The sequence below is a fragment of the Prionailurus viverrinus genome, chromosome E1 (genome assembly GCF_022837055.1).
Source record: "Prionailurus viverrinus isolate Anna chromosome E1, UM_Priviv_1.0, whole genome shotgun sequence".
Lineage (NCBI taxonomy): Eukaryota > Metazoa > Chordata > Mammalia > Carnivora > Felidae > Prionailurus > Prionailurus viverrinus.
This window is the reverse complement of record NC_062574.1, coordinates 47,888,827-47,915,997: the sequence shown is the minus strand read 5'-3', so window position 1 is coordinate 47,915,997 and position 27,171 is coordinate 47,888,827. Positions and strand designations below refer to the sequence as shown.

Here is a 27,171-nt window from a genome sequence, read left to right as displayed (position 1 = left end):
AAGCAGCCTTCCACCCCCATCCTGCAGGCCCCGTGGCAGGTAGCCTGGTCTTGTTTTCATCAACAGGAAGTTTGAGGCAGACCCCGCCTCTCTAAGAAGGTCTTGGAAAGATAGCCTGAGCCTTTGGAAAGGGGATCCATAGCTCTTCAGAGGAACAGGGAGGAATTTGAAAGCCGACATTTTTTAGACTAGCAAATGGCTCTGCGATCCAGTGAGCTTTGGGTTACATTTGCATTGTACTTACTAGACGTGGATCCCAGAGGAGAAGTCAGGGGTTGAGGGTGACTATGCTCCCCGGAGCCCTGACTTTAAGTTGAGTCAGGACTATCAATAGGCCCCCTTTTTCCCTCTCATGATACTAAGCCGAACCTGGGATAACTTCCTATACGGGAACCGCGTTAATCCCGCTAAGCACCCACCCCCTTCTATTCCATGTGCTCGTTCAAGGGCTCCACGAACCCCTCCTCTGAAGCCGAGTCACGGCCAGGTAGACTAGGTCAAAACCGCCCTCCTGGTTTCACAGCAGAGATGGTCATCCACGTTGTGGTGTCTGTAAATCTCTTCAACATCCCCTGAAATGGAGACTTATTTGAACTTCAGAACAGCCACGTCACATCATGGGTCCAGTGCTTTACTCGCTCAGCGAAGCAGCTAGAGGCGTCGGAACAGCACAGCCTCCTGTGGTGGCCGCTCTCCGTCAGCCTGGGAGAGACACGGGGACTCGCACGCCCTGCCCCACACAGGCTTGTGGCGGGGAAGCCATAATCCCCAGAAGGCGCTTTCTCCAGCCTTTCAAAGGCCTCTCCGGTTGTTTTCTATTTAGTTTGTCCTGAAGATCCTGCCCAGGACTCTTCACGTTCAGTGAGGACAAAAGATGCCGTGTCAGGCCTGGACTGGAGCTGTGGGGCCCAGGCACACTTCACTTCCTGCCTTCCCACTCCGTATCTTGCTTCCGTCTGTCCATTTGTTTTTCACGTCTTTTTGCCAAATGTAAATCTGTCTGTCTGGTTTGTTTCTTTTGAAGCTCATTTATGTTATGTAGACCTCGTATGGAAGTTCATGTTCACTCTGCGCCAGCACTGTCCCCGCGCCCCCCTCCCCCCCCGCCAGCCATGCTGTGCCCGACACCAAGCTTGCTGGGCGTGTGCACATGCCAGAGGCTTCTGCCTAGGTCTCCGGTCCTAACTGGCGAGGGCCTGCACTCAAGAGGAGATTTTCTGAGAAAAAAATATTTGTCAAAATAGATGAGTCCCTGTTCCACAAAAAATGGGGATGCTTCTGTGGCAAGCATTATGAGGACGAGTCGTTTTGAATTGGCATCCTGGGGCACGAGTCGGGAATGATGACATCTCTGTCCTCTCTGCCCTGTGTCTGTGGCAGCTCACTAGCAGCCGTCCTTCTGCTAGGCTCCTGTCTCCCTCGAGGGGCTCCCCCTCACCCCCGTTTTCTGGCAGAGGGGGCTGCCAGGAACGGTTTTAGCCAACCATGCTGCTGGAAACTGACTTTGTTCCTTCCGCTCCCTCCGCCTCCTGACTCTCTCTGGCCAACCTGCTTGTTGATATTTATTCCACTTGCGGGACCGCGGGAAGACGAAAGGACCCCCGGGGTTCCTTATGGTGCTCTCAAGAGCCAGCGCGCTGGGATTAAGCTAGGTGCACAGTCCAAGCCAGACGTGCAGCCAAATGCCTGTGACGCCTGTCGGGAGAGCAACTCAGGTAGAAGCACTTGAGGTGGCCCCTCGTGCCCTCTCACCACAGGTCTCAAGGGCTCTTAGAAGAGGGAAGGCGCATCTGCTTTCTCGGCCAAATGTTCCTCTGGTTCTACCGTTAGCATCACACTGGTAGCAGCCTGCCGGGGAACTCTCTGGAAGCATCTGTTGGATTACTAACAGGAGCATCCGCTTTGGTAGGTCCAGTGGAATAAATAGGCCTCTTCGCGCTCAGCTGTTAAGTCCAAACCATCCTCTGGGATACCCACAGGCTGGCTCGGCTCCGTGTTCTGCGGCCACCAGGACAGCTTCTCAGGCGCTTGGTCTCTGCTCGAGTCGGTTTCCCTCTCTGGGTGGCGCCACTCCCGTCGCGGAAGGCTGATGAGAAGCGGAGCCAAGGGGAGCTCTCCCCGCCCCACATGCCACGCTCCCCATGCTCATGTGTGCTCTGCCGGGAGACCCGGCCCGTGACGAAGACCACGCAGGTCCCCGTCCTCACCACTCCTATCCCACTTGTGGGAGTGTCACTGAGAGGGCACCCGTGGCCTTCCAGCCCTTCTTCCCCTAAGAAGCTTCTGGGCCTTCTTGGGCTCCAAGACCAAGGGGGTGGTGTGTTCTGAGAGTGTTCTAAAAGGTCTCAAGGGGAGGGAGCCTAAGTTGACTGGTGCAGGTGGTGAGCAGGTTGGGACCGTGAAGCCATGCTGAGTGGATGTGGCTCCAAGGAATTGGATGAAATACCACGCAGGTGGCAACATAGTGGCCAGAGGACCAGAGACAAGTCTGGGTAGAGTAAGTGATAAGGTTCTGGGTAGTGTAGGTGATGGGGGGGGGAAAAAAGCCAACATAATTTGGGTTTGTTAGTGGAAATAGAGATACATTGTTAAATGACCGCAGTGTGCAGGAGGGGACATATCCAGCGAAGCACAGCAATACCGGCAAAAACCTGAAATCCAGTTTCCTCCTGTCTTCAAGCCTCATAACCCGAGGCTGAGATGCACCTAGGAGAGTTCATATCTCCTAGACGTGAAGGAGAAACCTGAATTAGGTTTCTCTTTCCCTGGAAACTCCATGAGACAATCAAACTGTCAGAGCGCCTACATTTATTTAATCAGGGGCTTGGTAGAGCTGGGAAAGGGGTGTGCAGAATTCCCCTAAATGTGCTCCCCAAATCTACCTCTAGAGGTCTCTCTGCCCTCCTGTTTCCCATCCTCTAAATGGAAAGGCGCCTTGATCTGTCGCCACGACAGATTTTCAGTCAACAAGCTCCAGTTTCTGGCTGAAGGGCCGGACCCAGTGGGAGCATGTGTTCGGGAAGCCCCGTCTGCGAGCCGGTTGCCCTCTGCAGCCAGGCTCCCCCTTTGCACATGTGACCCGGGAGCAGCAGCAGGGTTCTGCTGAGGGCCCCTTGGAGTCCTTTCGGAGGGGAGGGGGGAAGCAGGAAGGGCACCACGTGATTGCTGCTAACCCTCCCCTCGCCACAGAGTGAATTAAGAAGCCGGCGAGAACAGATCCTTCAGGTCTGAGTGCTGAGTCTATTCCGGCGGGATCGGTTCCAGGCCCTGGCTCAGGGTTCTAGAGCGGTGGAGTCTGTAGCAGGCACTCGTGTGAATTCAGAGTGAGGGCGGCCTGTCGGTCCGGTGTTTCGTGGCGTGCTGGTTGGCGGCGGCGGTGGCGTGGATTTTATTTTGTGCATGCATGTGTGTCTTCTCTCTCGTTCACCGTTTGCTTTTGGTCTTTCCTACCGAACAGCCGCAGTTCCGGAGTCCTGCCCCATAAACATTGAGGAATAGGTATGAGATCTACCAAATTATATAAGTGAACAAACAACTCATTGTATTTGGGGGTTCCTGACTTAAAGGGCAATCTTGCCTTCTGTCCATCCTGTCACACTGAAGAGAGCCTCCCTTAGAGGAGAATGCACTTTGGCCCATGTCCTAGACTCCAGAAAATCGAAATCTCCAGCTTCCATCTAGATTCGAGAGACAGCGCGAATTTTCTGTTCCACTCACTTCTCCGCCCCAGGGCCCCCCCCCCCCCCCCCGCACACTGCCGCCAGAGCCTTTAGATGGATGATCACACCAGGGCACTTCCGGGAGATACGCAGTTTATAGCTACTCAGTCCTAGTGTGCGGGCCGTGAAAGGGTCTTGGGCGGGCCCTGGCGTGAGGCTGAGCCCCTCAAACACGAGCACAGTGAGCCTCGGGCCCTCCCTCTGCACCGGCTCAGCCCGGCCTGTCCCCTGCATGAGTCCTCTGAGGGCCAGAAGAGCTTGCAGTCTGACGGAGGAGGCCAAGGGCCTGGCGGTTCCCTCGCCGTCTGAGGTGCACACTGTGGCCGCAGTCGGGCTGGGGGCACCACCTGGGGGGCGTAGCCTGGAGGTCCGCGGGCCCCGTGGAGTCAGGTCTTCCCCGGGAGCCTCTGTGTCACAGGGAGCTTCGCACTGCGCTGGAGGGCGCCACTGGGAAAAGGCAGTCGGGGCCAGCACGAGAGTTGAGGGGAGACCCCGGGGAGAGAAGAGGGCGGCCTGGACAAGGCACGCCCTGCTCAGCACACTCCCATGTCACCTTGTTTTGTCGTCCCAGCAGCCCTGTGAGGAGAGCACTCTGCTCCCATTCGATGGGTGGGTGAATCAAGGCTTCCCCCCAGGAGCATGCGGTCAGTCCGTCAGTCATGAGCCAGGAGGGAAGCCCGGGTTTTCTGATGACAGACAGAAGGTAGTGACGGATGAAATACAGAGCACGAAGGGCGGAGGAGCCAAGAATAGGCTTCTAGACCAGGCAGCCGGTGCTCCTTGTGCAGGAGCCGTGGTGGGTTTGGGGGAGGACAAGAGTTTTGTGGGTGCCGCCTGGGTGACCCCAAGGCTCTCGGTCTGATGTCTCCCGGGGTTGATGGTGACCCCAGAGGGCTGCTCGGGTGGACAGAGATGAAGAGCAGCAGGTGGGCCCGTCACACCTGCGCCCCCCCCCCCCCCCCCCGCCTTTCTGTTCCTGGCACCCTGCTGAGCAACCAGCCCCGTCCTGCCCCTCCCGGCTCCCACGGCAAACACTGACACCGAGCCCAAATTAACACGCTCTTCTCACTCCCCTCCACTGCTTCCTGCCCTGGGGAAAACCTCAGCCCGACCCCCCATAACATCTAGGCAAACTTCAAAACAAAGACACAGAAGTGGATTGCAGGGCAGGTGCACAGAACAAGAAATACCCTGTATGTTCTTCTCTGCAGTCCATGGTGGCCGTGACTGTCCCTAGCCCATTAGGACAGGGACAGCCCCCTGTCCCCTGGGTGCCCACCTCGCCCGATTCTCTCTCCTTCGCTGTGGCCTGCACACACATGGGGGTCTCAGGTAACACGCATCCTGCTAGCTTCCGTGCCGAACTCCTGGGCTGTCCTGCTGGAGATGCCATCCGGACCTGGCCGGGGGTCTGGCTCCTATCCCCTTCTTTTCTCTTCTCCAGGCACCTGGCAGGCCGATGACAACGTTGTCGGTCGTCGGCACACACAGCGCCCGCGCTTACCATCCGGCAGCCTGGAGGACCCCCAGGACAGGCCTTGCGTGTGGGGTCCTTTGGCCGTGTGAGAGCCCCAGCCCATCCCTGGGCTCCCTGCCACCCTCACGTTCCATCCCGGCCTCACTGGACTGCTGGCCTCCTCGGCATCCTCAGCGAAACCTCGAAGACTCTCTACACCCAGATGCAAGCTAGACGTGGAGGTCAGCCTGCCCCTGCTCCCGGCCCGGTGTCCTCCGTAATCCCCACCCTTCCCCACCCAGAAGGAACTGGCAGCCTCCTCTCTCCTCGTGGGCCAAAGCCTCTCAGTGAACTGCAGCTCATGAGACCTCTTGCAGAGACTCTCTGGAAGGTACCCACCTTGACCTTCAGGTCCACGGGCTGGTTGCTCCTCGTGCATCTTTTTCTCCTTAGGGGGCACAACCAAGAAGACCTGGAGTCTTGGCAGCTTCATTACAAACACCCCTCTGGCATTTTCTGGTCTCTGGAACATCTGGTCTGGTCACAGCTGGTCCCCTGTGCCTCGTGCATCTGTGTGCTTAGGAAGGAGGCCTCGAATCTGAGAATCCCCCAGTTACGTGACGACCCTCGGGAGGGTTATTTAGGAGCAGGTGCGTTCATGAAGGCCTGGGACTCCATCCTAAGGTGACCTTCCAGAAAACATCTTTGACCACCTCTGTGTGCCAGGCACCTGTGTTAGGAGCTGTCGGATGTTCTCACATTCCCTCACCACAGCCCGGTCCGGTGGTGGTCTTCTATCTGTTGTCCCTGTCCCCCCCCCCCCCCCCTTTTTGTCAATAGTTGAAGAAATAGGCTGAGAGAGGGGTGGAACAGTGATTCTCAAGTCGGTGCCCAGGAGTCCCACAGGAAGTGGCACACGTGGAGCCGGGGCCTCCCCACCCCAAGTGTTACCCTTCCCTGCCTTCCAGACCTGCTGAGCCTGAGCAGGGGAGGGGGAGGCACTCCTCCCACAGGCTCTTTAGAGATTCAGAGATTCTGTGGTTCAGATCATATGCACCACCCCCACCCCCACCCCCGCCACCTCTCCTCAGCCCCGTGCGAGGCATGTCAACAAAAGTCTAAAACAGCGAGGCCAGGCTGTAAGCTGCTGGGAGTTCCTCCTCTCTGGACAGGGTTGTCATCGGTGGCTCCGCACAGTTCTTGCACAGATGTGTCTGTTGGCTTTGGGAAAAGGTGGTCTTTTAGTGGAGCATGAGATAGGGAAGCAGAGTTAGATACAGCAATTTATGAGGCCCAGAGACCACAGAGCCTTTAGGCTCTGACCATCATGATGGCCTGTCTTTGTATTTGGAACTGTTACCCTGGAAGAGCCTTTCAGGGTCGTCTCCAACACCCCAAAGTGAGCCCCGTGCCCAGGGAATCCTTCACCCCTTCCGTGTGGCTTCTTTGCACTGCCAGGCGGTGGTGACCCTTACCCGGCCTAGTGGTTATGGCTCAGGTCCTGCCCTGGTGGGGGGAAGGCCTGCTGTCCCAACAGACATGATATGTGAGTCATGCCTGAATCTAAGCTTCTGTCTTGAGTCCCCATGTCCCCCTCTCTGAGGCCCTGCCGGGGCTTCTGGACCCTGCTGCTTCAGGCCCGACTCCTGTCCTTTCCCCCAACATCCTTACGGCCCCTTCTGCGGTTGAGGTCAGAGCAATAACCCCACTGCCTGATTTCCTTGAAGTTTAAGCCCCAGGGAATGGGGATCTTCCCTCAGCCGGGGGTGGCGGCCCACAGCCTCCCTCCCCTCTCGGCAGGTAGTATTCACCGTGTGGTGTTACCCAAGATGAAGGAGATGTAGGTAAACAGTTGCCACAGTGGCCAGGAGCCCTGAGAGAAAAGCATTATCATCACCCCTCCTGGAGGGTCTGTGTCCTTCCTTACAGCACAGGCTGGGTCCTCTCCCAGCAAGAGGCTCAGAAAGATTCTTTAAGGTCTTGGTTCCATAATCAAGACATGCCCAGGTCAGAAATGGCCCTTTCGCTCCTGTTCCTCGGACCGATCCCTCTGTGTCTCTGTCACTCTGTCTCTCCTACCTCTTTGTTCTCATTTGGCTCTGAGGCAAGCAGAAACATCCCATCCAAAGGAGCTGGTCTTTAGTCAGCTTGGTCAGGGAACAGGGCAGCTCCTGACCCTGCCGCACCCAGTCCGTCATCTGGAGACAGTTGTGTTATGAGCAGTTGGCCCAGTGAGGATGGGATGGGGCCTGGCCTCTCGCACAAGGGCACAGACTTCTGGAGGCCTGTGGCTTCTCCTGCCAACTCTGGCCCGAGGTCCCTGTGGCCTCCAGGTGGTGTGCTGATCCCGGCCGCGTGGAGCCTTCCTTCCTTCCCCACCCAGCTCCACCCATTGGAGTTTATGCCCGCACTGGGGCATCTCCTGGGCATAGAGCCGCACACTTTGAGCTGTCTCACCTGGGGAGAGTTGGTGTCCTGTCCACCTGATCTTGGCATGCTGGTTGATCACTTTGCTTTAGGACCTGCACACCTGGTGTGTGCAAGTGTGTGTGTGTGTGTGTGTGTGTGTGTGTGTACTGTTTGTGCCATCTGTGTACCCCTCACTCCTTGGAGTACACTCGTGGGCACACTACAGTGGGGACATCAAGGATGCAATATTTATGGACTGCTGCATGATTCTTTAAAACGAATAAAACTGTTTACAAGGGAAGGAGAGCTATTAACTGTGTCCTTGGCTCATTTGTGAAAGTTTCTGTCCGACTTTCTCCAGCACTCAAACATTTTTCCTCAAGAGAATCTCCAGATGGCGGAGTGGGGGAGGCAGAAGGTAGGGAAAGACCTGCTCCGCGTGGGAGGTGGGAGTTGAGGGGCCACCCTGAGGACACGGGCTTCCCACTCCCTGCCCTCCAGCTTCTGGGCAGAGGCCTGAGTAAGGAGCCCTCACCCCCCCCTCACCCTTAAACCGGAGAACTTCCGTCACTGCAGCTCCTCAATAATTGAAGAGCAGGAAAGCTGGTGACCGGCCAGAGACCAGGAGGAGGGGAGGAAGCAGCCCCTGGTGTCCCCCTACCTTTAGTCCATGCCACTAGAAAGTTGGTGAAACGAACGGGGCGAATGACCCTGCTAGGAGAATTCCGCAAGTCTGTGACCTCGGTGAGTTTCACTCACCGGCTTTGTTCCCTCAGCTATCTGAAAAGGAGGGAGAGCGCTTCCGCAGAAGCCTCTGGAAAGTCAGCTTCCGGGAACCTTGCCGAATGCAGGGGTGGGGAGGGAGCCGCTTACCGGGAAACCCTGCTCGCCTTGGTGTGCCTGGGATCGGTGCAGCCATTGCTGCGGGCCTGAGCGACAGGTGGCATCGGAGAGTCAGACCTGCCCGCGGGCACCCAGACGACACCCAGGGTCGGGAGGGTGGGAAAGGGCACAGAAACGTGAGCCCAGAGGAGAGGAAAGGAAACCCCAAGCACACGATTCCCGAGCCTGAGCCGGCTCCCAGCCTTCCCAGCCTTGGCCCCCGCGCCCCTGGCTCCGTCCGCGGAGCCGTGGACGCCCGGAGCAGCCGGGACAGGAAGGGAGCGAGGGCGGGAGTGCGGCTGCCCCGGCGGACGGCTCGCGGGCGTGCCGGGGGCCTCGGGCGAGAGCCGCGCGCTTCTCCGAGTCCTGCGCGGGGCCCTCGAGCGGGAATGCGCGGAGCCGGGACGCGGTGGCGGGTAGGGGGGCTGGGTGGCGCGGGAGAGGGCGGCAGAAGGAGGGAGTTCGAGGAGAGTTACCGCCAGAGAGAGTGGCTAGAGCCCGCGATCTCCTTAGAAACGCACTGGCCAATAGCAGCAGCGGAAGCTGTTTATGGGGGCGGAGCGTCGCCATGGCAGCAGAAGAAGCCTTTGCAGCGGCTACTTAATGCCGGTCCGGGGGCCACTAGCGCTCAGAGAGGCGCCGTCGGGCGGGGGGGCGACAAGGGGCGCTGGCGGGGCACTCGAGCTGGGTACAGAGAGCCGCGGGGGGGGGTGGGAGGAACTTCTTCCAGAACCTTCCTTTGGCCCGGGCTGCGCTCTGAGCCAGGTAAGGGACTGAGACGGCTGCTGGCCGCGGGAAGGGAGGGTGTCTGTACCAGCCCGGTCTCCCATCCGTCCTCGAGTGAATTGGTGGACCCGGGAATGACATCTGAGTTTGGGGGACACTTACTTCTCGCCCCCTGTAATTCCTATCCTGTTTCCTTCCTTCCCCGTTACCCCCCATCCTAATATCTCTTTTCAAAAATCAGACGACTTCCGCGTCTCTGGCCTCTGCCCTCCTGGGCTCCCTCGCCCCGTTTCCATTTGTTGTGAGAGGGTTGATCTCCCGCTCTGGGGGAGAAGGTGATAGCCTCGGATACCCAGTAAAGAAAGTCTCCTCTAAAACCTCGGAGAGGAAAAGAGTGAGATGGACACAGCGGGGGGTCGGACCCCAGGGCACTGGTTCTGTTTCCCAGACCTCGGCCAGCAAAGATCCTCCCCAGCAGCGGGGACGATTTTAGAGGAGCCACCCCCTCCTCGCACACACTCTCCCATCGAGGGTGGGGAAAGTGCTCAGCTCCCGCCGTGGTCCTTCGCAGGAACCACACTGGTCTTCCGAGGAGGCGACCCCCTGGTCGCGGGATGGAAGCGCGCGTCCGGGAGGCCCTGTAACTGGAGCCGCGGGAGTCAGCGGGCCGGAGAGCGCGGCGGGCTATCCCCGGCTCAGCCGTGGATGTTGACCGCCCCCTCGGAGGGTCCCCGCAGACATGGCGGAGAGCTGGCTACGCCTCTCGGGTGCAGGGGCGGCGGAGGAGGCGGGGCCGGAGGGCGGCCTGGAGGAGCCCGACGCCCTGGACGACAGCCTGACCAGCCTGCAGTGGCTGCAGGAATTCTCCATTCTCAACGCCAAGGCCCCCGCCCTGCCGCCGGGGGGCACCGACCCCCACGGCTATCACCAGGTGCCAGGCTCGGTCGCGCCGGGGTCGCCCCTGGCGGCCGATCCCGCCTGCCTGGGGCAGCCGCACACCCCGGGTAAGCCCACGTCGTCATGCACGTCGCGGAGCGCTCCCCCGGGGCTGCAGGCCCCGCCCCCCGACGACGTGGACTACGCCACCAACCCGAGTGTGAAGCCGCCCTACTCTTACGCCACGCTCATCTGCATGGCCATGCAGGCCAGCAAGGCCACCAAGATCACCCTGTCGGCCATCTACAAGTGGATCACCGACAACTTCTGCTACTTCCGCCACGCTGATCCCACCTGGCAGGTAGGGGAGGTGCAGGTGGCGGCCGCTCCCTCCCCACTCACCTCCTTTCTCCCCACGCGGGGCGGACTGACTGGATTTAGGTCCCAGGTCCGCACGCCCCGAGTAGGCTCGCTGTGCAGGCAGGGCCCCAAGGGAGGAAGGCCGTCGAGGAAGGACCTCAAGGGAGCCCAGTGCTTGGAACTGCCCCTCCCTTTGACTTCAGAGAGAGAGGAGGGAGGAGGTTGAAAGGGCTTTAGAAAGGATGCAGACCCCAAAATTCATGGGGAAAGCACCTGTCGCTCATCCAGTAGACCCAGCCCAAAGACCAGGGCCGGATTATGCGCGGACATGGTCCTCTAAGAGAGGATGATGGACTCAGGGACACATTTTTGTCCCAAGTCCTAGAATTCCTAGACACCGCCCTGCCCGAGGACAGTCTGTCAAGGCCCGACTCAGAATGGGATGCTGGAGCATGGCCCCTGCCAGGCTCTGCATTCTGTCTTGTTGCAGTTGGCCAGTGGAGGTGGGCTGGGGGTGGGGGGACATGGCATGTGAAGGCCAGCTGTGTCCCCCTGGAGGGACTGTGGGGCCTTCCTAAAGTAACGTTGCTGCCCCAGCCCCTCACCCAACTCCTCCTCAGTTTCCTGCCTCCTGTCCTCCCCCTCTTCTCAGTCAACCTCCCCGGGGGGACAATTACCTGGGCCAGGTGCTTTCCACAGGGGCTCTCCCTGCCGCACTCACTGGCTTCATGTTCCAAGTCTCCGGAACCTGGCACAGAGCAGCCAAGGGGCCCGAGCCTCCATGTAAACATCCCAGCCTTACTGGGGGGCCACTACCCACCCACCTGCTCTGCCTTCTGGGCCCTAAACCCCTGTCCCCTGGCGTGGTTTGGACAAGACTGTGCACCTAGGAATGAACAAGGCAGAGTGGTGATTTGAGGCCAAGCAGATATGAGCCTTCCACTTTAGATCAGGGTCTAGTTAGAGAGAGAGGCCCCAGAACGCCCAGACTCTTCCCTGGGGCACCCACCGGGAGCAGGCTGCAGAATCCCAGTCCCAGGCCATTCCACACTTGCTGGGGCCCTGACTGGGGCAAGTGTCATTTGTACCCTCGATGAGAAAGCAGAGGACCCCCCCCCCTTCTCTCCTCCCCCAAGCCCGTGAAGCTTAGGCCTCGGGACTTGGGCGTCAGGGATGAGTGCTGTGCTCCAGGCTGGGTAATAATCAACTGAGGCCTCATAGCCTGTGGATGGGGGGGGGGGGGGGGGTGGTGTCCGGGGGGCGGAGCGGGAAGGGCAGGCCAGCAAGGACTCAACAAACAGGGCAAGGCATCAGATCCCCCCCCACTTCATCCCTACGCACGCTCAGAGCACACACCCTCACACCCTCTACAGCCCAGCACTCCCCACCCCCACCTTTCAACCCACCCACTCTTCACAAACAGGGCCCGCCAAGCCCAGGCCCAGGCCCAGGCCCAGGCGGAGGGAGATGGCCGTCCAGGCCCTGGGGGAGCTGAAGCCTTTGGCCAGAGACCGCAAGCGGTGGGGTAAGGGAGGGAGGGCAGGCCGGGGTGGCCCTGAGAGCCACCCTGCGGCTCAGGGCTCGGATGACTGAGCAGGCGGATATCCCGGCAACAGGGAACAAAAGCCCCCGGCCGCACTCCTGGCCGCCGGTGCCCTGTGGCCTGTGTCCCAGAGCCACCGGTCAGAGCGCTGTGTCCCTCCCTCCTCCCCTGCGGGCAGGAGCACGAGTCGCCCCCCCCCCCCATCGCCGGCCCTTCCGGCTCACCCAGCCGACCTCTTTCTCTCCTCTCCCCCTCCCTTCCCCGTGCCCAGAATTCCATCCGCCACAACCTGTCCCTGAACAAGTGCTTCATCAAAGTGCCTCGGGAGAAGGACGAGCCCGGCAAGGGGGGCTTCTGGCGCATCGACCCCCAGTACGCCGAGCGGCTGCTGAGCGGGGCCTTCAAGAAGCGGCGGCTGCCCCCGGTCCACATCCACCCGGCCTTCGCCCGCCAGGCCTCGCAGGAGCCCGGCGCCGCCCTGTGGGCCGGGCCGCTGACCGTGAACACCGAGGCCCAGCAGCTGCTGCGGGAGTTTGAGGAGGCCACCGGGGAGGCGGGCGAGGGCAGGCTGGGGCACAAGCGCAAGCAGCCGCTGCCCAAGCGGGTGGCCAAGGTCCCGCGGGCCCCCAGCACCCTGCTGCTGACCCAGGAGGAGCAGAGCGAGCTGGAGCCCCTCAAAGGCAACTTTGACTGGGAGGCCATCTTCGAGGCCGGCGCTCTGGGCGGCGAGCTGGGCACCCTGGAGGCCCTGGAGCTGAGCCCGCCGCTCAGCCCCGCCTCGCACGGGGACGTGGACCTCACCGTCCACGGCCGCCACATCGACTGCCCTGCGACCTGGGGGCCTCCGGTGGAGCAGGCGGCCGACAGCCTGGATTTCGACGAGACTTTCCTGGCCACGTCCTTCCTGCAGCACCCCTGGGACGAGAGCGGCAGTGGCTGCCTGCCCCCGGAGCCCCTCTTCGAGGCCGGGGACGCCACCCTGGCCGCCGACCTGCAAGACTGGGCCAGCGTGGGCGCCTTCTTGTAAGAGGCCAGGCCTCGCCCCCGGCTCCGGACAGTGCCCGCGTCAGGGCCCAGAATGCACCCCCCCACACCCGGCACAGGCCCACAGACACCCTACCGCCCCGGGCAGGGGCTGGGCCAGGTCTCCCGAGGCTGGCCCCACGAGGCCCTGCGGCCCCCAGCCCGGGCTGCCTTCAGATTCCAGCCCAGGAGGCTGAGAGCCGAGGCCCAGGACCAGAACTGCTGCCTCCCCGGCCCCCCCGGCCGCACACACAGTGTTTCATTGATCCTCCTCTGTCCTGCCCCAGGGACGGGCTCCGGCCCCGCACAGTGGGGGCTGCACGTGGAGGGGCGCTGGCCCGAGCTGGGGAGCGACAGTACAGGGCCCGCCCCTGGGTGCCTCAGCTACGACACCTCTCCCTCCTCTCCCGCTGTCCTCCCCAGGTCTCCATCCAGAGAAAGATCCCAGGTACAACAAATGCTAATTAGGTGACAGCAAATTAACCCCCTGGAGGCCCCTCCGGGCAAAGCCTTCCCCCTGGGCCTGGGGAAGGAGGGGGGAGGGGACAGAAGGCAGAGACAGAATGAGGTCGGGGAGCCTGGTGGGCGAGGAGGTTTTCTAAGGCCTCTGGGGTCTTTGCCTGGCCCCATCCCTAGAGGTGGGGGCAAAGAGTGTAAATCCCTAATCTTTGAGGCAGAGAGCAGTGGGGGAGTTGGGGTTCTGGGGGTTGGGGGCAGGGGCAGCTGAGCTGCGGTGGGGAGAGGACAGACAGACTAATGTAGTGAGTGTAGCTATAGCTGAGACTTAACTGGGAGGGATGGAGCTTGCTAGAACCTCTGGGACCAGGAATGGTTGGGGGGGGGGTGGGGGGACGGATCGCCCGCATCCCTGCCCGCGCTTGCTGAAGGGGGGAGTGTTCCGCTCTCCCCGGAGCCCCTCAGTCTGCTTCCCACATCCACCCTCCTGCCCTGTGGGGCAACCTAACCTTTTTCATGGAAAGTTATTTACAATAAAACATTTTTAAAAATAAAATTTTTAAAAATCTGAAAATGGACCTGCTTGCAACTTTAGGAGAAGGCAAGGGCCGGTTTGGGAGGAGGGGAATGGCTGGGAGGAAGATGTGGGGGCGCTGAGGCCTCCAGAGTGCCCCTTGATGAACTCTCCGTGACCTCTGTGTCCCCTGGGAGGAAGGGGCTGAGAAGCAGTCCTCAGGGGTCCCCTCCAGCCTGGGCCTCAGCACCTCCGTCTGCACAATGGGGAGAATTGTCCCCGGGGAAAGGGCGACAAAGGAGACCCAGCCCCCTCCCTGACCCTGGGGACTCACAAGGGCCAAGCATGCCCAGGGACACGCTCACATGTCCCTGACCGCGAGGGCCTGCCTGGGCTCGCCGGCCTGAGTCTGCGGTCCTGGCCTGGGCCTGTCTCCAGCATCACCCTCCCTGGGTCCTCTCCTGGAGGGACAGGGTGTGAGGCCAGAGGGCCCCGGCGCGGCGTGTGCTCACCCAGCCAGGCGCCTTTCCTCCCGGGCCCAACGCAGGCCGGAGGAGGAAAAGGCCACCAGGGGGGTCCCCCACGAGGGACCAGCCTACCGGAGTCCTAATGGGGAAACTGAGGCACGGGAAATGTGTGTTTGGGTGACGCACAGCGGCACCTTTCAGTCCCTCCCCCCAGCTTTGTCTGGGGCCCACCTCTCCACCCAGCCCCCTCCCACACCCGGGGCACAAACGAGCACTGTCTCGCACAACCCTGCCCAGCCTCCACAGACCCCTTTCTCCTGAAGCCCCTTTCTTTTCCTTCTCTCCAGTCTGGCTCTAGGCCAACCTGGCATTCCCTGTGCTAACTTGCGGCTTTCACTTGCTAATTATTCCAAATATTTCGGGAGGGCGCACACACTGTTGGGCCAGGGGGTTGGGGCCTTCCTGAGCCCAGAAGCCAGCCCACCCCGGCCCCACAGCAGGCTGAGGCGGCTGCCTCCACTGAGACTCCCTTCAGCCCTCCCTCTCTCTCCCCACCACCCCCACCAGCCTTCCTAGCCACGGTCCCCAGTAGAGGGGAGCAAGGGGGCCCCAGCCTTCTCATTGACCCCCAGGATCAGCCTCCAGTCCTGGCCAAAAGGGAGTACACTCTGGATTGGCAGGTGGGGTCGGACCAAGGCATCAGCGATTTTAAGGGTCTCCAGATGTTTCCAATAGAGGGGCTGGGCCGCTGAGCTTCACAAACTCTCCCCCGGGGCAACAGGCTGTGGGGAGAGCCCGGTCCATCCCTGCTCTGGCCCTTGGCTGGGTGGGTTTTTAACCATGTTCATTTACCTCCTATTTATATATAAATTCAATGCAATCCCAATCTAAATAGATTTCGCGCCATGTGCCAGTAAATTACAGACATGATGCCCTGTCAGCACTGAATACTTCAGCGTGTATTTCCTTAGAACAAGGACGCTCCCATGGAGGCCTAGCGCCGCGCCCACGGCCAGGAAACCAGCGCTCACGGGTGATCCCTCGAACCACAGACTCTATTCAGATTTGCAGATTGCCCCCCTGCCAGGCTCACACGTTGCACTGCGTGGTTCTCTCTCTTTCGGGCTGTGTGGCTTGGCGCCCTTGACTCAAGCTCTCCCAGCAGGCTCCTTATCTCCTCTGATCCCCACCTTTGAGGTGAGAAGCCCCTGAACCACTTCGTGCCCGACTGTGGGGACAGCGCCTTCCCGAAGCAGGGAGCCAGCGTTCGGTCTCCAGAGGCACCACCTTCCCCTGCTCTCCTTCCCCCATGGGTCCCCCAGCCAGGAATGTGATGGGGAGGGGGGCAGGCAGGAGCTCAGACCTTGGGGACCCTCCTGTCCCGGCTCCAGCACATCCTGTTCCACAGGACAGCCCCCACCCCCACCCCCTCCAGTGACTCTCTAGTGTCTGGAAGGTCCCGGGATTCCGGAGCACCTTGCAGTCCTGGAGCAAATGGGCCAGGCCCCCTGCAGAGCTGAGGGCAGGACTGTCTACGCCACCCCCATCCGCGCTCCGGGGACCCACACCTGCGGAAGGAAGACAGCCGGAGGGCTGGAAGGTAGGGAGGGGAGAGAGGGCTGGGGGAGAGGCGGTCATGAGTCAGGCGCACTTCCATCCCGGGCTGAGGCCCAAAGGTAAACAGGTGTATTTGGACTCCTGGCAGGGGGCAGTGGGCTGGCCCGCGGGGCAGGCCCGGGCCTGTCGGGGGTGGGGATGTGGCGGGGAGGCCTGCATTAACAATGGGGTGGCAGAGTGGCCCCAGGTCCTGCTGACACGGTCTTGTGTGATGAGGAGGAAAATACAGGTGACAAGGAAGGGGAGGACCCTGGGGAAGGGCCCGGGGCTGTGTGAGGCCACCCATGCTGGGGGTGCCCTGAACAGTGCGAGCCAGAGACATGCGAGGAGCCCCTGGGGGTGAGGGGGTCACCTTCCTCTGGAGGCACACGTGTCTGTCCCCGTCTGTGGCTCCCAGGTGGGACAGGTCAGAGCCGCTCCGATGGGAGTGCTGGGACCTGGACTTTCCCTGAGTGTCCAGAGCAGGCAGGGCCCAGCTGGAGGGCACTGTCCCCCAGAAACCAACCAGCCTGAGTGGCAGGGCAGGGAGAGGAAGGTGCACAGTAACCAGGGGGAGTGACGGGGCCCAAGGTCTCACTGCTGCCCCCACCCCCAGCCCAGCCCAGTCACCCTAAGGCTGTCGTGAAGCCAGGGCGGCAGCTTGGGGCTGAGCCCCAGACCCTCTTTCCCTTCGAAGGAAGGAGGCGGAGCTCTGGGGGAAGTCAGAGCCCCAGGAAGTGGGGAGGGCAGGCAGTGTGCCTACCCACCCGCCCAGCCTCCCCCACATAGGCTCCCCCAGGTATGGGGGGGAGGGGCAGGGGGAGGGGAGCTCCCACCTACTGTTTGCGCAAGGAGCGGAGCTGAGGCCCGGAGGCTGCCCAGTCTCCTTTGCCCGCGGCCAAGCCACCACCGCTCTGTCCGTGGGCCTATTCCCACCCCCAGTCCCCCTGCCCCCCTTCATGCCTCACTGGGGCACTAAGCCCCTCCTCACCCCACAAGGCATCCCTCGTCCCTCTAACTTGCTTACCGTGAACCGTGGCCCTGTGTTGGCAGGGCAGGCAAGGGGGGGGGGGGCGGAGTGGGACCCAGGCCCTGCCTCCGCTTTCAGCCTCAGAACCCACACGTCTGGACCCCTCTGGGCAGATAACCTGTCTTGCTCATTCCTACATTTGCAAGATCAAGGACGGTGCCCAACTTCTCAAGTACTGAGTGAAAGTACTGGCAAGGCAGATGGATAAAAGGTAGAAAAACACGCCAGGAGACTGGGCGAAAATATTCACTGCAGACAACGCCCACCTAGGGGTTCTCCAGTGGCTGGGGGTGAAGAGGCTCCTGAGGCCCCCAGGGTACAGAGATAGCAGGGGGAGAGCCCTCAGGCCAGGGGGATCTTTGAGAAAAGCCCCATGCCACCCTCTTCTGGACACAAGGAAGAGGCTCCTTTGTTGAGCCTGTGGGTAGGGGTGGGGTAGTAAAAGAGGTGGGGCCCTGAAGGCCGGCTGAAGCTGAGTGGGGTGTGTGGCAGCTGTGAGCCAGGTGAGGGAGAGGGGACCCTGGTAGGAGGAAGGAGCAGGAGGCAGAAGAGGCCTTGGCTTCCTCCTTCTCCTCTGCTCAGCCCCTCCCTCACCGGGGGCCCAGGTCCCGGGAATGAGAATCACAGGAAGCCCAGAGACGGGGCTGGTGTGGACATCCTGGCATTCAGGGCTCCCCCACACCTGTTATTACCCCATCTAAACCCGCGTGGTGGGCAAACGGGCCTCTTGCCTGTTCGCGCCCCAGCTACAAGGTCACCAGGACAGAGCAGTGCCCAGCTCAGCTGTCCCAGCTGTCCCGGTGCACCAGGACGGGGTCCTGGGGCCGCTGAGCCAGACACCCCTGGATCCCGGGAGCCCCCAGAGGCTGGTGTTTGGTTAAAGATTAACCTTGGCCTGGCAGGAACTGCCTGGGCAGCTGGGCAGGGGCAGGCACTGTCCCACAAGGCCAGGCAAAGTCAGGGCCACCAGTTCAAGGTCAGTTTTGGAGAGAAGGGGTGGGGTGTCGGGGGTGTGAGAGGGTGGACCTCACAGAGGGCCAGGACTCAACCCCCATCCACGTTGCCCGGGTCTCTCTAGGCTCCCTACTTCCCGTGTGGGTTTTATTGAGAGCGAGGGACCTTGAGGGTCTCCCAGCCCAGGAAGGAATCCGAATCAACTAGGTCTGACCCCCTCCACACAGAAAGAAGTGGGTCATTAAGGGAGGTCAGTTCCCACCCCTCAAAGGCTCCTCAAAGACTCCGCCCCTCTGGCCTAGGGAGCTCTTGTCTGAAGGAAGAGTTCGGGAGAAAATCAGATGGGGGAGGAGAGGGAAGGGAGGGGGAAAGTGTTCCATGTGGCACGGACATTGAGCGGGCTCAGGGCCCTCTTTTTGCAGAGGAGAAAACTGACTTCTGCGTTCTCATCCCTGACTCTGGAGTTGACTGGCCCTGTGACCTTGGGGAGCCAAGCGTGGGGTGGGGGGGTGTTTAGAACCAGGCTGATACTGCAGGTGTCAGTGGCCATTGTGTCCCTTCCCCCACGCTTCCTCCCCAAACTGATTGTCTCCCTAACTCTTTCTGACCCACTGATTTGGGGAGCAGGGTGGCTTTGTTGCCGTGACCTCTGATTTCACTCCGAGAGGCAGGCAGAGTCGTTTTCTCCGGACCCCAGTCATCTGTTTCAGGATGGGAATTTTATTCTCAGAGCTTTGCTCACAGGGTATGGTTCCTTTTCTGAGAGGGCGCTCCTGAAACCCTCCTTCCTTACCCAGAAGCCTCTCAAGCACCCCTCACCTGTGCCATGGGCACCTCAAAGTCTCCATACCCCTCGCCTGAGTCCCCACCTTCCCTGAAAGGCTTCCTTCCTGCCACATTCCCCACTCTGGGAACGATGGCACCTCCCCTCTCACTGGAACTCCTGGTGTGGCCATTTCATTCCAGCATGTTCTCCAACTAATAGCCAGTAGATCTTTCTTTTTTTTCTTTTTATATAAGTTTTAATTTTTTACCATAACGATACATGTGCTTCTATTAAAAAATCAGTTTTAGGGGCGCCTGGGTGGCGCAGTCGGTTAAGCGTCCGACTTCAGCCAGGTCACGATCTCGCGGTCCGTGAGTTCGAGCCCCGCGTCGGGCTCTGGGCTGATGGCTCGGAGCCTGGAGCCTGTTTCAGATTCTGTGTCTCCCTCTCTCTCTGCCCCTCCCCCGTTCATGCTCTGTCTTTCTCTGTCCCAAAAAATAAATAAAAACATTAAAAAAAAAAATTAAAAAAAAAATCAGTTTTATACATTTTTTTAAAGATTTTATTTTTAAGTCATTTCCACACCCAACACGGAGCTTGAACTCACATCCCCAAGATCAAAAGCCACATGCTCTATAGACTGAGCCAGTCAGGCACCCCTTAAAAAAAACAGTTTTAAAAAGAGTTATTTACAGAGTGGGGCCCCTGGGTGGCTCAGTCGGTCGGGCGTCTGACTTCGGCAGGTCGTGATCTCACGGCTCATGAGTTCAAGCCCTGCACTGGGCTCTGAGGTGACGGCGTGGAACCTGCTTGGGATTCTCTCTCTAACCCTCTCTCTGTCCCTCCTCGTTTGCACTCTGTCTCGCTCTCTCTCAAAAATAAACATTAAAAAATATTTTCAAAAAGAGAAGAGTTATAGAGCATGCAACTCCTGATCTCAGGGTTGTGAGTTCAAGCTTCACATTGGGCATGGAGCCAATACTTAAAAAAATTTTTTTTAATTAAAAAAAAAGATTTGGGGGGCACTTGGGTGGCTCAGTCGGTTAGTTAGTATCTAACTCTTGATTTCGACTCAGGTTAAGAACGCAGGGTTGTAGGATCAAGCCCCGTGTCAGGCTCTGCACTGAGTGTGGAGTCTGTTTAAGATTCTCTGTCTTGGGGTGCCTGGGTGGCTCAGCCGGTTAAGCGTCTGACATCAGCTCAGGTCATGATCTCACAGTTCATGAGTTCAAGCCCCGCACTGGGCCGGCGCTGGCTTCAGATCTTCTGTCTCCCTCTCTCTCTGCCCCTCCCTACACTCTCTCTCTCTCTTTCTCTCTCACACACACACACAAATACATTTAAAAAATAAAATAAGATAATTTTAAAAAAGGATTCTCTCTTTGTTAAAAAAAGATTTGGATATGTCAATTATATCACAATAAAACTGAAAAAAAAAAACCCGACTTACTATGTAAAAACAACAGCGGCTCCCAGGTGGCTCAGTCTGTGAAGCATCTGACTCTTGATCTCAGCTCAGGTCTTGATCTCAGGGTGGTGAGTTCAAGCCCCACGCAGGGCTCCGCACAGAGCATTGAAGCCTATAGTCGTACATACATACATACGTACAAAGAAATCTCCTGCCCTTCAAGCAAATCCCCAGAAGTAACCGTGACCGCTTTTAATCCTTCCAGTTGTTCAGAATACGCCTTGCCATCTTTCTAATTAATACTTCCAGCACCGGGTTTTCAGCTTATCTAGACATTATGTCCTGGCTTCTTATGTAGCTCATCTCCATTCACCCACGTGGTCAGGTGTGGGGTTCAGCAGCCAGAGATCACGTGATGTTACAAGGTCCCTCACCCTGCTCCCTGCTGAGCCAAGAGTGTGCTCTAAGTCCTTTTCATGTAGGATGTAGGTGGTCCTAAGTGCCTCATTTCTCAACAGTTACTTAGTTTTCTGTTCCCTTATGGCTAAATCTTCAACAAACGTTCCAGAAGGTCTTACAAATCCTTATCAATACTGTTCTTTTCTCTGTTAACACCTTTTTAAAAATGGATTCATTTACTTTAAGTACACTCCACAGCTAGCGGTGGTGGTGGGGGGGGGACTTGAACTCACAACCCTGAGATTAGGAGTCGGATGGCCAACCAAATGAGCCAGTCAAGTGCCCTTTTGTTCCATTTTTTAAAAAGATTTTATCTTTAGGGGCGCCTGGGTGGCGCAGTCGGTTAAGCGTCCAACTTCAGCCAGGTCACAATCTCGCGGTCCGTGAGTTCGAGCCCTGCGTCGGGCTCTGGGATGATGGCTCAGAGCCTGGAGCCTGTTTCAGATTCTGTGTCTCCCTCTCTCTCTGCCCCTCCCCCGTTCATGCTCTGTCTCTCTCTGTCCCAAAAATAAATAAACGTTGAAAAAAAAATTAAAAAAAAAAGATTTTATCTTTAAGTAATCTCCACACCCAACATGGGGCTCAAACTCACAACCCCGAGATCAAGAGTCACACACTCTTTCGACTGAGCCTCTTTCAACTGAGCCTGTCAGGCGCTCCTGTGAAGATTTTATTTATTTATTTATTTATTTATTTATTTATTTATTTATTATTTAAATCTAAGTTAACATCTAGTGTAATAATGGTTCTGTGCATTCCTTTTTTAAATTTTTATACTTATTTATTTTACATTTTATTTATTTTTGATAGAAACAGCACAAGTGGGGGAGGGGCAGAGAGAGACGGAGACACAGAATCCGAAGCAGGCTCCAGGCTCGAAGTTGTCAGCACAGAGCCTGACGCAGGGCTCAAACTCACAAACTTCGAGATCATGACCTGAGCCAAAGTCGGATGCTTAACCAACTAAGCCACCCAGGTATCCCTAATTTTTATTTTTATTATTTTTTATAATGTTTATTTTTTGGGGGGGAGAGAGTGTGAGTGGGGGAAAGGCAGAGAGAGACGGGGACAGAGGATCCGAAGCAGGTTCTGTGCTGACAGCCAGGAGCCTGAGGCAGGGCTTGAACTCACAAACAATGATATCATGACCTGAACTGAAGTCAGATGCTTAACCAACTGACTGAGCCATCCAGGCACCTCCTGTGAATACCTTTTCAAATAATCCGTAAATACCCATGCTATAAAATTGTAGAAAGATACAAAAAGGAGCTTCAGTGACAAGTGAAAAGCAAATGTCCCTTCTGTCCTAACCCCAAGCCACCCAGCTCTCCTCTGAGGCAATCACAGTTACTAGTTCCTCCTGAAGACTTCCAGGCATATTTTACACCTATACAAGCATATAAGTATCAATATGAAATTTTAGCTGCAACAGAGAATCTCAGTTTTACTTTTCTTTCTTTTTTGCAGGCATCCCTCCCAGACACTGTCTTCCCACTCAGCTGCAATCAAACTTATCCTATGGCTTCTCTTTGCTTCTCTCCTGTACTGGATTCCCTGTTTCTACTTCTACCCTTTGTTTGATTTATTTCCAGAAGCTTCTGGAAAGGGTGCACAGGAAGTGCAAGATCTCAAAAAGAGATCTTGAATATGTATGCATATCTTTAGCCAATTCTCATATCTGATTGCCTGTTGGGCTGGGTATAAAATTGCTCTCAGAAACTTGAAGCCATGATCATGGCTGTGGCTATGAAATCTGCTACCCCTTGAATCTTAAACCTTGGCATTTGATTTATCTCTCTTAGAAAGTGCTTAGGGTCTGTGCTTTATACCTGGTGTGCTGAAAGTCCATGATGGTGGCCCTCATTGTGGGCCGTTTCTTCATTCACCTGCAGTGCACCATTGAAGCCTTTTAATCTGTGACAATGTCTCAAAGTCTTTCTGTGATCATTTCTTTCCCTTTGATTTCTTTTTCTTTTTTTTTTAAGTTTTTATATATTTATTTTGAAAGAGAGAGAGAGTACAAGCAGGGGAGAGGCAGAGAGAAAGGGAGAAAGAGAGAATTCCAGGCAGGCTCCCCACTGACAGCATGAAGCCGGATGTGAGGCTTGAACTCATGAACCACGAGATCACCACCTGACTGAGCCACTTAACTGACTGAGCCACTCAGGTGCCCCGATTTCTTTTTCTGAGACAACTATTTTCAGACATTAAACATTAAATTGCACCGTCCTTTTTCTCTTACCTTCTATCGCTTTATCTTTTTGCCTCATGCCCCTTTTTTTAGTCAACCCTTACTGGCCCCTCCACTCCTCCCCTCCCAAACAACAATCACTAATTTTCATCCTTCCTTCTTTCGTTTCTTTTTCTTTCTTTCTTTTTCTTTCTTTCTTTCTTTCTTTCTTTCTTTCTTTCTTTCTTTCTTTCTCTCTTTTTCTTTCTTTCGTTCTTTCTCTCTCTCTTTTTTCTCCTCCCTCCCTCCCTTCCTTCCATTTATTAAGTAGGCTTCACACCCAGTACAAAGCCCAGTGCAGAGCTTGAACTCATGATCCTGAGATCAAGACCTGAGTTGAGATCAAGGGGCACCTGGGTGGCTCAGTCACTTAAGTGTCCAACTCTTGCTTTTAGCTCAGGTCGTGATCTTATGGTTTGTGAGACTGAGCCCCATGTCGGGCTGACAGTGAGGAACCTGTTTGGGATTCTCTCTCTCTGTCCCTCCTCCACTCACGTAAGTGTGTACATGCCCTCTCTCTCTCTGAGAATAAATAAGTAAACATTAAAAAAAAAAAAAAAAAGCCCTGACCTGAGATCAAGAGTAGGATGCTTAACCAACGGAGCCACCCAGGCGCCCAACCACTAATTTGATCTCTGTCACCTTAGGTAAGTTTTGCCTCTTCTAGAATTTCATATAAATGACCTCAAACAGTTTATACTTTGTGTTTGGCTTCTTTGACTCAGCGTGTAATTTTTGAAATTTATATTGTTGCAGGTGTCAACAACTCCTTTTTACAGGGGAGTAGTATTCCATTGGATGCCCCTAGAAGCTTTTTTTATCCAGTCTCCTCCTGATGACTGTCTGGGCTGTTTCCAGGCCCGGGCTATTGTGATTACAGCTGCTATGAACGTTCTTGGACAGGGTTTTTGTAGTATAGCTTTTTTTTTTTTTTAATCTCCTTTCATTTGGATAGGGCTCAGGAAGAAAGAGAAACACATGCGGTCCACTTGTCATGCTCGACTGGTCTGTCCTGAGTTAATTCTTTTTTTTTTTTTAATTTTTTTTCAACGTTTTTTATTTATTTTGGGGACAGAGAGAGACAGAGCATGAACGGGGGAGGGGCAGAGAGAGAGTGAGATACAGAATCGGAAACAGGCTCCAGGCTCCGAGCCATCAGCCCAGAGCCCGACGCGGGGCTTGAACTCACTGACCGCGAAATCGTGACCTGGCTGAAGTCGGATGCTTAACCGACTGCGCCACCCAGGCGCCCCTTTTTTTTTTTTTTTTTAAAGAGAGAGAGAGAGAGCAAGTGGAGGAGGGACAGAAGGAGAGAGAAGGAGAGAAACCCAAGCAGGCTCCATGCTCAGCCCAGAGCCTGACAGGGGGCTCGCGATCACGACGGTGAGATCATGCCCTGAGCCGAAATCAAGACTCGACGCTTAACTGCCTGAGCCACTGAGGCACACCTTAAGGGTAGTCCCGGGGATTCTGCAAGAATCAGAGAGGAAAGGAGTTACATGCAGAATGGGAGGAGGAGGGAACCAGCCTGGCTTGCTCAGTACAGGGGAGGGTGAGCGGCCAGGGTTCTTCTGCTCTTCTCAGGAGCACTTCTGGCCATGTCACTTCTCCTTGAGGACACTGCAGTGACTCCCCTCACCTGCAGGCCCTCTAAGTATGACCAAGATCGGCCCCTCCTCCCACTCATCTTCCCATCTGTCCCTCCTTCTGGGACCAGTCACACTGTTACTCACAGTCACTATCCCCACCCTACCACCTACCCCCGCCCTGAATGAACCCCTTCCCTCTCTCCCCCTTCACCTGGGTAACTCCTGACATGACTTAGTTTCAGGCTCCCACGGTCTGAGTCCCCAACGGTGCTGCCCCCCACCCCCCCCACCCCATCTGGTAGAACAGCTTCCTGGGAGAACTCACACCAATCCTTTCTGCACCTCTGCTTGAAAAGGCAGTTGGTTGCACATGTCAGGGCCCCCGGGCTGGTACCCAAACCAATGACAGCACCAGCACTGCCACATCCGTAAGGGAGGGGCGGCCAGAAGAGCATCAGGACCGAGCGTCCCTGGAACTTACTGTGACTCCAGCTGGCCAGCGTTCTGGAGGCCACCCCTGACCTGGAGCCCTTTTAACCGGTGGGTCTAGAACTCTGTTTGGGGGATGGCCTCCAACGCGATCCCTTTCTCTGCTTCACTTCTGCAGGTTGTCGCGTGACTCAAAGTCAGGACAAGTATCAGGGGATCTGTCCACTTCCTGCCTCATACTCCCGCCTTTTCCCCGCTCTCAGCATAGACTGCCCACCACGGTGCTCCTGGCTGCCGTCCGGAGCTCAGATTTGTTGGGGAAGGTCTTGGGCTGAAGGTTGGGGAAGGTGGTCCACATCGGCTGGCTGGGCCTCTGGCAGACTCAAGGTTCTGAGTCTGGTCTGAGGGATCTGCAGGCCCTGACTCTTGGAGAGAGGGGGTAGAGGGCGAGTCTGGTCTGTTTGCCCTCTCTGTGGAGGCTGGGGGGCAGCTGGAATGGTCCTCAGTCATAGACGCACGTACCTTTAGTCCCCGGGAGACCTTAGGAGCCTTCAAGTGCCACCTACAGGTAAGGAAACTGAGGCACAGAGAGAGGAGCAGTTCTGAGGATGTCCGCACAGCTAAGGTTGGCTTCTCTCTTGGGCTCTGTTAGCTAGGGGACATTTGCCACCTCTCCATTCGCGGCGGCGCCGGAGTGCCCCCTTTATTTCACCATGTTGACAGCATGTGTGCCTCTCCTGCTGCAAGGGGCGGGGGGGAGGGGGGCTCCAGGGAGTGCAGGGGCAGTGCCCGGTTCTCCACGGCACCCACCAAGAGTCGGGAGTGGCACATGGCGTGTGCTCAGCAGAGTGTAGCGGCATGGATGGAGGGGGCGGACGGGCGGTGCCCCAGTTCTCCAATTCTGCCAGATCCAGCAGTCAGAGCGCTGAGCTGGGGAGACAGTGGGGAGCCAGGGGACAGACAGCTCGGGCCTGTCCTGCCTGCCCTCGGGAACCCCGGGCCTTGTCTCCCACCCTAGCCCCCCTCCTTGACCTTGTTAAAAAGCCCCCGCTGAGGACGTGGTTGTGTGTGGTGTCTGGCAGGCAATGCACACCGAGAAACAGGTGCATCTGTCACTGGCTTCTCTCTGCTCATTCATTCATTCAGTGGATCTCAGATGGGAAGACCCTTCCCTGGGTGTGAAGGACACGTACATACAGAAGACCAAATGCTCAGAGCAAGAGCAAGTGGGTCCCAAGAGTGCACCGGGGACCCCCCAAGGCAGGGTCACCTCATTCAATCCCCTGCCTCAAGGCAGCATAGGGTTAGGGAGGAAGACCTCCTGCTTTCCCACCACAGAGGCAGGATCCATCAGTCAGTCGTCAGCCTCAGGGAAAGATCTGGCCCTTAGCCAGCTCCAGGCAGGCATCCTCTGGGTCCCCTGTGCCCTGGCTAACAGCTGTAGAGTCCCCTCTGTGTTCCACCACACGAACCAGGCCACTTTCTCTCATTGCCTTCTCCCGCGTGCACTCTAGTTATCCCCCAGATGGGTCCGGTGGCCTGCTCCCTCGTGTCCCTGCCTCAGGCCACCCCGCAGAAGCTTCTCACCAAATCCAGTCCACCCTTAGCTGATTGATGGTCCCCAAGGCCACTCCCCGCCAAACTCAAACTCAACTGTCCTCTCTGGACACCCCTTCCCTACTTCCCAGCTTCTATAAGGCTAGTTCGACCCTCTTTCTGGGGTCCTTCTTCTCAACTTCAAATTCCAGGCCATACCAATGTGCCTCCCGAGGCCTGCCTGATCTACCCAGGTGGCTGTGATGCTGCTTCCCCTGCCGGGACAGCCCAGGCCCAGAGCCCTTGGTCCTTCCTGTGGCCTGTTTCCCACAGGCTTGCCCTGTACCCTAAGTGCCCATAGGCGTCCAAGAGGACTATCTTTTTATCTACAGATTTAGCCAGCAAGAGGGACTGGATGCACCCTGGGCAGGCTGTCAGCGCCTTGAGGCAGGCTGTCCTTTCCGGTCTGCTGCCTCCGGTAGGTTCTCGGTCAGCGCCCTTGAGTTAACGCACAAATGATTGAAGCTGTCCTCCAACCGGAATGACCCACCCTGCCTGCAGGGAAAGATCCACCCTGCCTGCAGGGAGGGCTCGGCGGGGGGCGCTTCCGGGGGGGGGGGGGGGGCCCTCGCTCCAGATGGCAAGAGGCCGGGTCCCACCACGCGACTGGGGTCTCTGCTCCGCCCAGCTCGCGGGCCGGCAGCCGGGGAGGCGCCGGAAAGCGCTGAGTCACGTTCAGGGCA

At 57.4% G+C, this 27,171-nt stretch overlaps 2 protein-coding genes and 1 long non-coding RNA gene across 9 annotated transcripts in view; 2 read left to right on the top strand and 1 right to left on the bottom strand.

Moving 5' to 3' along the window:
• Window positions 1-7,890, top strand: part of RNF157 (ring finger protein 157) — an 84,541-nt gene extending 76,651 nt beyond the window's left edge. For 3 of the 6 annotated variants that reach the window (XM_047832581.1, XM_047832585.1, XM_047832586.1), the window contains one exon: window positions 5,164-7,890. In XM_047832581.1, coding sequence (XP_047688537.1) covers window positions 5,164-5,285 — 122 coding nt within the window. In that variant the 3' untranslated portion in view covers window positions 5,286-7,890. Of the gene's footprint in view, window positions 1-447; window positions 2,892-3,457; window positions 3,499-4,930; window positions 5,006-5,163 lie in introns of those variants that run through there. The other 3 variants (XM_047832583.1, XM_047832582.1, XM_047832584.1) reach the window with 3 other exon arrangements.
• LOC125151490 (uncharacterized) lies at window positions 2,792-5,709 on the bottom strand. Of its 2 annotated transcripts, none has more exons than XR_007146815.1 (3): window positions 5,575-5,709; window positions 4,999-5,167; window positions 2,792-3,677 (listed from the first exon to the last, which is right to left on the bottom strand). It is a non-coding gene; the product is annotated as an uncharacterized LOC125151490 (long non-coding RNA). The 2 variants fall into 2 exon arrangements; XR_007146816.1 differs by lacking the exon at window positions 2,792-3,677 and adding an exon at window positions 3,752-4,405.
• A 1,229-nt stretch (window positions 7,891-9,119) lies between the features above and the next one.
• On the top strand, window positions 9,120-13,676 carry FOXJ1 (forkhead box J1). Its single transcript, XM_047832588.1, has 3 exons — window positions 9,120-9,231; window positions 9,764-10,429; window positions 12,243-13,676. Exons 2-3 carry the CDS (start codon window positions 9,932-9,934, stop codon window positions 12,996-12,998), a joined length of 1,254 nt encoding a protein of 417 aa, XP_047688544.1. The 5' UTR covers window positions 9,120-9,231; window positions 9,764-9,931; the 3' UTR covers window positions 12,999-13,676.
• Window positions 13,677-27,171: the final 13,495 nt, after the last annotated feature.

Coding starts and splice junctions, on each gene's coding strand:
- FOXJ1 (XM_047832588.1), top strand. CDS start 9,932: ATGGCGGAGAGCTGGCTACGCCTCTCGGGTGCAGGGGCGGCGGAGGAG. Junction 10,430..12,242: donor ACGCTGATCCCACCTGGCAG/GTAGGGGAGGTG, acceptor CCCCGTGCCCAG/AATTCCATCCGCCACAACCT.